This window comes from Nelusetta ayraudi, unplaced genomic scaffold, assembly GCF_046127955.1.
Source record: "Nelusetta ayraudi isolate G7.1 ecotype Tasmania unplaced genomic scaffold, CSIRO-AGI_Nayr_v1 ptg000042l, whole genome shotgun sequence".
In the NCBI taxonomy this organism is placed as follows: Eukaryota; Metazoa; Chordata; class Actinopteri; order Tetraodontiformes; family Monacanthidae; genus Nelusetta; species Nelusetta ayraudi.
Window position 1 is genome coordinate 18,610,001 of NW_027466092.1, and position 10,615 is coordinate 18,620,615.

At 48.0% G+C, this 10,615-nt stretch overlaps 2 protein-coding genes across 2 annotated transcripts in view; one reads left to right on the forward strand and one right to left on the reverse strand.

The window, feature by feature from the left end:
* plod3 (procollagen-lysine, 2-oxoglutarate 5-dioxygenase 3) overlaps nucleotides 1-6,734 on the reverse strand; it is a 9,234-nt gene extending 2,500 nt beyond the window's left edge. Inside the window, exons 1-17 of the mRNA XM_076035185.1 lie at nucleotides 6,533-6,734; nucleotides 5,150-5,241; nucleotides 4,897-5,033; nucleotides 4,622-4,785; nucleotides 4,381-4,493; nucleotides 4,225-4,288; nucleotides 4,030-4,127; nucleotides 3,835-3,936; nucleotides 3,538-3,669; nucleotides 3,098-3,219; nucleotides 2,871-2,975; nucleotides 1,473-1,598; nucleotides 1,242-1,383; nucleotides 1,037-1,150; nucleotides 777-848; nucleotides 594-698; nucleotides 98-244 (exon numbers count right to left, since the gene is read on the reverse strand). Coding sequence (XP_075891300.1) covers nucleotides 98-244; nucleotides 594-698; nucleotides 777-848; nucleotides 1,037-1,150; nucleotides 1,242-1,383; nucleotides 1,473-1,598; nucleotides 2,871-2,975; nucleotides 3,098-3,219; nucleotides 3,538-3,669; nucleotides 3,835-3,936; nucleotides 4,030-4,127; nucleotides 4,225-4,288; nucleotides 4,381-4,493; nucleotides 4,622-4,785; nucleotides 4,897-5,033; nucleotides 5,150-5,241; nucleotides 6,533-6,608 — 1,911 coding nt within the window. The 5' untranslated portion in view covers nucleotides 6,609-6,734. The remainder of the gene's footprint in view (nucleotides 1-97; nucleotides 245-593; nucleotides 699-776; nucleotides 849-1,036; nucleotides 1,151-1,241; nucleotides 1,384-1,472; nucleotides 1,599-2,870; nucleotides 2,976-3,097; nucleotides 3,220-3,537; nucleotides 3,670-3,834; nucleotides 3,937-4,029; nucleotides 4,128-4,224; nucleotides 4,289-4,380; nucleotides 4,494-4,621; nucleotides 4,786-4,896; nucleotides 5,034-5,149; nucleotides 5,242-6,532) is intronic.
* Nucleotides 6,735-7,600: 866 nt separating this feature from the next.
* cyb5d1 (cytochrome b5 domain containing 1) lies at nucleotides 7,601-10,543 on the forward strand. The gene is made up of 5 exons (XM_076035198.1): nucleotides 7,601-7,731; nucleotides 8,382-8,510; nucleotides 8,604-8,680; nucleotides 8,763-8,981; nucleotides 9,628-10,543. Exons 2-5 carry the CDS (start codon nucleotides 8,387-8,389, stop codon nucleotides 9,856-9,858), a joined length of 651 nt encoding a protein of 216 aa, XP_075891313.1. The 5' UTR covers nucleotides 7,601-7,731; nucleotides 8,382-8,386; the 3' UTR covers nucleotides 9,859-10,543.
* Nucleotides 10,544-10,615: the final 72 nt, after the last annotated feature.

A 10,615-nucleotide genomic window follows, 5' to 3' on the forward strand; every position in this document is an offset into this window, starting at 1 on the left:
TCCACTACTACTTACTCGTCTTCTCTAATGCTGGCAGGCCATCACTGAGCATAGTGAGCCAGTGACCAGCAGGGGGCAGTGTGGCAGCAGCGCCTACCTTGGGGTAGTAGCCTGGGTACAGTTTCTCCGTCACTGGGGTGATGTACTCTCTCAGGAACTTGAGCCACTCTTTCTCGAAGTCAATCTGGTTCATGTGGATGTCCACAGTCGGGACGTTCTCGTAGCCGCCGGTAAGACGCTCATCCTACACACACACACACACACACACACACACACACACACACACACACACACACACACACACACACACACACACACACACACACACACACACACACACACAGGACAAAGTGACATAAACGTACTGTGCCGATCCAAAAGTTTAAAGACACTTTCTCGTTCAATGTTTTTTCTTTGCGTTCATTCTCGATGAACAAAACTGGTCATCAAAAGTTGATCAACTTTTGTTTCTCTACCATGACTCCATGGATCGACTTTCATAACTATGATATTCTCAGTATTAACCTAAAATGCAGACAATGACAATAAAGAAAAACCACCAAAGTACAAGGTGGTCAAACACCCTAACCCACCTTGTTTGTCCCCTTGGACCAGCCCCCATAATGCTCCAGGGTCTCCACCAGATGGTCACACATCTTTTCAGAGAAGGCTGGGAACCAGTAGACGTCTGGACACGGCTGAGGACCACAAGGGCACCGATCAGATCAGAGAGCCGCTCGCTCTCCTCCGGTGCCTGCCAGCGAAGAGTCTCTCACCTGCTCCACAATATGTCCCTGCTCCTCAAACATCCTGGAGTAGTTCTCATGGATGTACTTCTCCCTCCAGTCCTGCACACACACACACACACACACACACACACACACACACACACACACACACACACACACACACACACACACACACACACACACACACACACACACACACACACACACACACACACACACACACACCTTCAGTCATGGCTCTATTATCCCTGTGGATTTCTGTGTGTCTTTGTGTGTGTGTCTCTGACCATAGGGTTGTCAAAGATCTGCCACATGTCTGGGTGGAGTCTGGATGTGTTGAAGTTGCTGGAGGACAGCAGACGGCCAAACTCGTCCCGGTTGGACACGAACATGAAAACCCCCTGAGGGCAGGGACGTAAGACAACCTGTTTAGACGAGCCCGGGCGGATCAGCAGCAGTCACTCAATCAGCAAAGCGATCAGCAAAGATCACCTGGTCCCTGATGGTCCTGGAGAACACCATGTCTGGGTCCATGTCCTCGTCCAGATACAGGCTGACGGGAGCCAGTTTGGACCGCAGGACGCTGCCACGGATCAGGTAGGCCTGAGTGATGTACGGCACGTTCCAGACACCTCTACACAAACACACACACACACACGGCGCACTCAGCTAACTGCGATGTGGCATCTGTGAGGGAGTGTGCATGTGTGCGTGCGTCCTCACATCCTCTTCCCCTGGACTATCTCGATGTAGTCCTCAGACCTGGAGTAGTAGCCCTCAGGACTCAGAGCCCCCCAGAAGTTACTCCACAGCTTCCCATGAAGGGACAGCATGGGAGCGATCACCGACCTGAGGGGCGGAGGGACATAGACAGGAAGAGAGAGAGGGAAAGAGGGAGGGAGAGAGAGAGAGGGAGAAAGGAAAAGAGGGGGGGAGGGAGAGAATAAGAGCGAGGACATCCTCATACACTCATGGTGTCAGGGTTGAGAGGGCAATTGGGTTACTGGGCTGCACCAGTGTCTACTGAGATGGACAACTTGTCTCTATTTTGAAAAGAAGGACAGCATATACTTGCTCTTCGCCCAGGCATGAGCAACCTACGGCCCGGGGGCCATATGCGGCCCCTTAAGCTTTTCAATCCGGCCCGCCGAACTTGAAGAAATGATATTAACAGTAAGCAACGGCTGTAAATCATAGTTAGACAATGTTGGATCATCACTGCACTTGCAATGTGCATGTTTAACATTCCTCTGGCTGGGATGTTCGGACTCGTTGGCCCGTCACGTCCGCTGCACAAGAGATTTTTTTCTTGGCACGACCGACCCACCCTGCTCTGGCCTGCTCCTCATCAGCTGACGCAGCGGCTCTCAATCGCTTTGAAAGGTTGTAAATTGTATTGCAAAGAAAAACATGAGTCACTAGCTGCGGTCCCATCACACCTAGAATTGTGCAAAACCTAAAATATCGCAATAAAAAACTGGTAATGGAAACGCCTACATTTCGAAAAACCTCTCAAATATGGATAGAAGGGTTTGACGCTCTCACAAGGAGGTTTTTCAGACGCATCCATATGGAGGTGTGTCGCAAAACTGTCATGGAAAGACTTTTCCTGCACTTACGTGTCACCGGACGTGACGCACGTGGTCAGGTGACCAGTTCACTTCAAGTAAAAATGCTGCGTTATGTTTGGACGGAGGAGGAGACGGACTATTTTTTACAAGTAATCAAAACTTAAAAAATATCACAACCACTCCTGACGGCAAACAAACGCAAACAAACAAACGCAAATGGAATTGTTGCAAATCTTGCGAGACGAGATTTTACAAGATTTACGGCTTATGAACTTCACACCATTCTATGGAAACACCTGAACAATTGCACTGTGTCGAAATTTTAGAAATATTGCTTTTATTTTGCAAAAAACTGTCATGGAAACGCAGCTGGTGTCTCTCCTTTTTCAAACCAGGACATCATCATCATCATCATCATCATTATTATTGCCACGGAGAACTTGAAAAGCCATGTATAGTGTCAGGAAGTGTGCAATTTGTTGAGTCTATTGGTGCTCTAGGGAGTGTGTGTGTGTGCGTGTGTTCCTGGAAGTGCCAGGAAGCGACGTACTTGTTCTCCTCTATGAGGATCCTCAGGATGTCGGGGTTGGTCAGAGCCACGTCAGAGTCCATGCTGAAGTAGTAGTCACAGTTGGGGTCCTTCTTACACGCCTCGCTGGACAAACACATGCAAACACATGACAGAGTTAGACTTGCCGTAGTGGCACGGGATCAGAACAGAACCAAGGGGGCCCTGGATTTGTACATGATTGGACGGCTTGGAGCCGCTCCACTCACACTGCCATGTTACGGGCCTCGCTCTCCGGCAGATTCTCCTCGGGTCCGACCAGCACCGCCTCGGGGAAGAGAGCGCGGTGGCGCTGCCAGAAGGTCTTGATGTGCTGCTCGTGATAGACCACCTGCCCAGAGGTTTGCACGGGTCACAGAAATAGATAGAATAGAATAGAATAGAATAGAATAGAATAGAATAGATAGAATAGAGCAGATGTACTTCCAAGTTGGAAAACTACACTGATGCAGCACTAAAAACAAGACAAGAAAAATGAACTACGCAGTTATAACAAGAAAGAGTCAAGAGATTCTATGTAGAACCAGATGTACAAAAGGCGGAAGCAGGGTTTTATCAACCATTTGTGCAATATTTGCATTGAGTCTTATCACACAGCAGGGAAGAGTTATCGAGCATGCGAGAGAGACGGCGTCTCTGTTAGTCCTACGTTGTTGTGGATGAAGAGGCGGAGCCTGGACAGCGGGTAGCTGAGGGTCGTCAGGCGCTCCAGGAACTCCTCCATGAAGGGGGTGGCGTGCTCGATGAAGATGCCAATATATATCAGGGGCATCTCCTCGTCCTTGAAACACACACACACACACACACACACACACACACACACACACACACACACACACACACACACACACACACACACACACACACACACACACACACACACACACACACACACACTGAGGCCACAGTAGGCTGGGACAGGGACGTGTGGAGGTGACAGTCGTACCGGCCCCTCCTCCAGGAACAGCAGGTCGTCGTCGCAGATCCCACAGCCGTTCTCAAAGCTCCACGCCGTCGGCACGTAGTTACTCAGGTAGTTCAGCTGCAGCTGCACGCACACACGCACACACACAGACAAGGTCAAGACTCACCCGCTGGTTTGATGAAACCCCCCCAGCGGAAGAACGACGTGGCCCCTGACCTTGGTGGGCCCGTTGCCGTGGATGATGACAGGAAGCGTGTCGTAGGCGACGTTCCTGGCTCGCACCCTGGCCTGCTCGAACTTCAGGACCACCTCATCTGACCAAGACATGCAATGAGGATCCACCGCCGACACACACGTGCAAAACAAACAGAGTGTGTGTGTGTGTGTGTGTGTGTGTGTGTGTGGCCCTACCTACTGCTCCATTCAGGTTTTGGAAAATTTGGGAACGGTGATCCAGAGTCATGTTGAACTTGGTCTGGAGCGTCGAAGGACAACATCAACACCAACACGTCACATCAGCGTTATTGTTTTCCTGTGTTGTGAGTGTGTGTTGATGGGACAGCTCACCCTCTGCGTCTTGTCCAGATACACCCTGGTGTAGAACAGCTGGTCATCGTCATTGTCTTTGAACTTCCACTGCTGGACAATAGCATTCAGGTCTTGAGCGAAGCCCATGAACCCTGGACACACACACACACACACACACACACACACACACACACACACACACACACACACACACACACACACGTTAAAGAGGCCTGTAGCAACTCATCAGATCCGCCAGGGCTCTCGCGTGCGGTCCTACCTCCCGAGTTCAGGTAGCGTTTCCCAGAATGCACCACAGGGTACTTGGCGGCCAGACGCTGGTCGGGCCAGCAGAAGCCCTCGGCGGAGAACAGCACCCTGTGACCCAGGCGGGAGAACTTGGAGAGCAGCTCCTCAGGACCCGACGCAAAGATGACATCGTAACTGTGGGAAGACAAATCACACACAGTGTCAATGTAAATGTAGCCGTGAGCTGCCCGGGTGAGCAGGACCAGTGGGTGAGGAAAGAGTCACACACACAGACACCCGAGTTACCTGTCCACAAACAAGATGACCATGTCCTCGTTCTCAGAGTGTTTGAGAAGTTCCTTCTTCAACCAGCGGACCTTCTGACCTCCACCCACTGTCCGAGCCACATCACCTCCCTTCCACTCCTCTCCCAGACCCAGGACCTTGGTCAGAGCCATTAGCGTGGGTTATCATCAGCAACAGCATCCCCGCTTGGCTGAAACTCAAGGGGCTTCACGACATACACAGCACTGCATATGTGTGTGTGTGTGTGTGTTACCTTCACAGTGTAGTTGAACTCCCGGGCCGTTCTCAGGAAGCGATTGAAGCCATCTGTCTCTTCTGTTGCTGCAGTGATGACTAGCAGGTTGTCTGCGCACATGCCCACACACGTGCACGCACACACACACACACGCACGCACGCACGCAGAGTGAAATGTCATCAGTCAACAGCAAATGTTGCCATCAAAAGGCTAAAAAAGAGCAGCACAGCAACCTGTCTCAGCTGTGAACCTGTGTGCGATCACAACCCACTGACATGAATTCATTGAGGTTAAAGCCTTTAAAACAGACATGGGCAAACTACGGCCCGGGAGTCATCGGCGGCCCGTTAAGCTTTTTAATCCGGCCCACTGAACTTAAAGAAATGACAAGTAGTAAAACAGCTGTATTTCATCCATTTTTAAGTCTTTTCAGAGTCTTTTCAATAAAGAGCTAAATACCATGGGGCTACAAAGACACATTTTGTTGCAACTTTGCTTTTGTTCATTTTCAATTAACAATAAAGCAGATGTTTTCTACATATCCCATGATACATGTGTTTCTCCTATGAGGTGGGTCACCAAAACACTCCATCCATCTGCTGCAGCTCCGGCCCCTCTGTCAAGTTTTGCCATTGCCATTGTGAGCCCATGTGTCAAAGAGTTTGCCCTCCCCTGGTTTAGAACGTGTTTCTACAAGTGAAATAAATGAGGGGGGAAAAAAGGGAAAGAACAGCAATTATATCAACAATATTAAAAAAAATAATAATAACCAGGAAAATCCATGTGTGGCACCTGCCACTAGTACATGAATGGGCAAGAAGCACAGGTGGTGGCATTAAAAGCATTTACGACAGCGGCACCTGTGCTGCTGGTGGACAGGCTGCCAACTGCAAACTCCTCTTTCTTTCTGTCAGGAGTGGAAGGAACACACACGCTACATTCAGAAGGAGCCGAGCAAAAAATTCCTCAGGGGTTCACCAGGGGTGAAGAGCTGCAGAGGGGACACTGGCCTCCTTCAGCAAGAGTCAGGATGAGAGAGGAGCAGGGAGGAGTTATTATAATTAATTATAATAATAATTATAATATAATATAATAAGTGTATAATTAAGAGTCCTTCAACTCTACAAGCGGTGGAGCTGAAGGAAAAATAAAATCACAGATAATTGATAATGGCATCATCGCCACAGTAAATGACCCACGCGGACCTATGAATGGGCAAAAAAAAAAAGAAGGTTGTAGCGGGTTTGGACGGGTCAACTGAGACTTTTGCTACGACAAAACACAAACGTCTCGCTGTTTTAACGGCGTCGATGCAAGTTCGGTGACATTAGCAACAGTTAGCTTCCGGGGGGGGGGGGGTCGGTGGTCCTGACACCCCCTCCGGAGGAGTGCATTCCTACCTGGAGAGAGCCTCCGTTGCTCGGCCGAAGCGACGTTGACGAGAAAACCGAAGAGCAGGCAGAAGAAAGGGGACATGGCTGCAGTATTAAGGCCGCTGCGCTCACAAAAGTTAACAAAAGTCTTCCGTCCTTCCGCCTCCTTTTACTCCATCAGCGCTCAGATTCCTACGTTTGCTGTGTCCAAACTGGCAGCTCAAATCCCGCGATGTTTCCGTCTCCAACACGAAACCCAAGGAGAACACAGTGGGCAACAAGCCCCTCCGGCCCCTCCCCCCGAACAGCTGCAGCCAATGACGAGCGTGTACATCTTGATTGACAGGTCTCATGGTTATTCATCACGCCGCAGAGGCTCCATACCACCCAATCACGGGTGGACAAATGGAAAGAGGCGGGCGTGGGGGTGTTTCCGGAGGAGCTGTAGAAAGTTGGTTAAAAACCGAAGAAAGCGAACGTGTGCCACGTGTGACACATTCCTTGGGAGGGAGTGGGGTACCTAAAGATAATGGAGAGATTCAGACCTTTCCTTACGGTTATCTCCCCTATAAATAGCACATGTCATGAAGGTGAAATTATTAATTAAACACTATCAGGTTAACTTGCACCGTGTCGTGCGGTACGCAAATAAAGACGACGCTTCCATCTTCTTAATTTACAACTGTCAAATTCATTTAATTTAATTCAATTTAATTTTTTCCCCAAAAAATAAATAACAAAAAAGGCATGAATAAAAAAAATATAATAAGAAGAAAGCGATGAATGACAAAAGATTTGTCTGAAATATTTATGCAAAAGAAATCATCCACAAAAAGTATTGAACACTGGAAAAAAAAACAAAAAAAACCCACTTCATTCATAAATGTTGCTCGTTCAAGCGGGCCTGTGAAAGTATTCTCGTTGGTCCCGCCCTCTGTTACTTGTTGCCACAGTAACTGTGCGACGCCACAACTTGACCAAGCCTGGGTGAGAAACGTCAGGACTTTGAAGTGGGATTAAAGTGGATGGCCTCTTCACTCCGACCCAGTTTTACAGGTGAAACTCTGGAAACTGATCGATAATTTGATCTCTTTGATTTCCATTTTCTTATATTTTAAATCAAGTGGGAACTTTTGATCTTCTGGATGAAGTGAGATTACTCTCAGAAGAGGATGATGACACGTTACACCCACTAACATCCAGTCACTGATGAGCTGCACTCAGGTGGGATTTATGTGATGCTGATGACAATTTAATGATGGTGTTTTCTGATGTCTTCCATTGCTCAAAACCTACCTAAGAAAACCGAACACGTGCAGCAATGTTGTGTCATTGCCATCTGTCCCCTCATTATTGTCAAAAAGGTCCAACAACAATGTTTTCTGGGGTGTTTTTTATTTAAACGTTTATCACACAACCTGTGACCTCAAACTAGTTATTGCCAGTTTTGGCTCTAAAACCGGTATGGGCAAACTATGGCCCTGGGGCCACATGCAGCCCGCAAAGCTTTTTAATACAGCCCAGTCATTTCAATACAGTGCTAAATACCGTGGGCCTTCAAAGACAATTATTTTGTTGTAACTTTGCGTTTGTTCATTTTCAATTGACATTAAAGTACATGTTTTCTACAAATCCCTTGAGATATTTTTCTCTCCTATGAGGTGGCTCACCAAAACACTCCATCCCTCTGTTCCTGCTCCGGCCCCAGATTTTAGAACCCGCTGTGGCCCCACGAGTCAAAGAGTTTGCCTACCCCTGCTCTAAACCAATGGGAACGCCATTGAGTCAATGATTATTTTTATTCAAAAGCAGGAGCATCACCTGTCCTTTGACAGACTGCATGTTTGAAATCCTTGAGCTGTGTGTTTTACAGGTGGGGCCATGCTGGAGCGCCAACGCTACTTCACTCCTGCTGAGGTCGCCGCCCACAACACAGCAGCTGACCTGTGGGTGTCATTTCTGGGCAGAGTGTGTGACTTGACACCACTGATGAACCAGTTCAAAGGTCAGAGAGTGTTGTGTGTTCACAGTACCCAGGTCCGCACATGCACGTAGGCTGTTGCTCATGCCATGTGACACCGGTGATGTTTGTGTGCAGGTGACGTCCTCCTCCTGCCCGTCATGGAGTTTGCAGGAAAGGACATCAGCAGCTGGTTTGACCCCGAGACTGAGGATGTAAGAAAGCTCATGAGCAGAGCAATCGATCGGGAGGCAGCGCTCAGATCGGATCCCGTCTCACCCCGTAAACTCTCCTCAGGTCCTCAAGTTTGTGGATCCTCAGACCCAGTGCATGAGGTACTACACCCCCAGGGGCCGCTTTGTGCACGTGCCCCCCGCTGGACCCCGCTGCGACTGGGCCACGGACTTTGGCGAGCCGTGGTGGAAGGACGAGCGATACAAGGTGGGACGGCTCTCGGCTAAAACCAGGTGGATCCGAGTCATCAACACCTTGACGTCGCAGGAGCAGCGACTGGAGGTGAGCAGTCACAAACGCATGGCTTTGGCCAAAAAGAAACAAAGATTGTGGTCTATGGAGAGAAATAACAGTTAAAACCTGCTTATATCTGCAAAATCATAACAACCTGTTCAAACGTGCACCTGGGAGGTGGAGATGCGACCGTTCCTGAAACACTGGATAACGTGTTGAAACTAACAGCAAAGCTAGTCAGCACACTGTTGGCCAGTTACTATCTCTTGAATGCTCCCTGTTACCATTAAATACTTACTAAATGTACTGTATAGTAAGGTGTTTTTTAAACCTTATTTTTTTGAGCCACGGCACATTTTTTACATTAGAAATCCTATGGCACACCACCAACCAAAAATGTAGAATGACACTTTTTAGCCCAATAATGACAATATAGCCTCTTAATTTAATTTATACTCACTCAGTGTGAAACCTGGATATCCAGGGAGGAATTGAGGAAAATAGGCTCACATTCCCTTTAAAGCACAGTCTCTCGACAATGGAATGTTGCAATTTTTTTTAGACCAATTAAGTGAAAATTGGATCATTTTTTGAGGCACACCTGACATTATCTCATGGTACACTAGAGCAGTATAGCCATACCCAAGTGAAGTTGACCTTTAAAACAAGTGTTTGTACGTGTCCCTCCATCTAGGTGTGCTCTGAGGAGACGTTGGCTGAGATCCTACAGCGATACCTGCGCTACAACTCTCACGCCCGCAGCTACACCTGGAAATACAATGGCATTATCCTGGACATGAGCCGCACACTCAGCGAGAACAACGTCTCGGATGAGGACGAGCAGCTGCAGCAGCTTCGACTGGACCCAGACCAGTTCACCCCTGCGATCCTGCTGCACTTCAATGATGACCTCACGGAGGGCTGACATCACTGAAGAACATGAGACCGGCTGTGACCTGAGATGCTCTTTCCAGGGACAGAATTGGGCAGAATGTTGAATTCTTGGCACCATGTTGAAATCAAATATTTTGTGTGCGACTTTTCATTGTGTTTTTCAAATTACCTTCGTGCAGGTCTTTCAGTGCAGCCATTATCTGTCATCGCCCCAGTTTTTCACTGAATCTTTGCTACAGTGCTGCCATCTGTAGGTCGGAGGATGAGATGACAATTATCCCTCCATGATAGAATGTCATAAAAGAATGTCTGCAGAGATAAAACTTATCTGTTGCAGGAAGACTGAAGTAGGCTTCCTCTAAATATAGACCACAAAGAATGATAGATCTGAATTTCTGTTAGACCACAGATGCAAGGAAGCATGTGATAGGTGAGCAGCTTGACATGAAGTAGACCTTTGCTTTTTCTTTGACTGATGCTGTGCACACTAATCTAGACAGGTACAATGAGCTGAGTTGTTGCCCATCAGAGTACAAGTTTCCCCCAGACCCAATGGGAGAACTGAAAAAAAGAGAATAATTTTGCTTGTTAGCACCAGCATATGAAGATGCTAACTTGTTAGCATACGTCCCAAAGTTGGGTGACCAAATTCCATGTTTTCCAGGAGACGTCTACGTTTTCCACTCTATCAAGGACTTCCTGTGTGTTTATTTATTTTTTTAATAAAATGGCAGAATAATGAAAAAATACATTTCAGTCCAGTCAGAGGAGGGATGGCTTAACTTCAA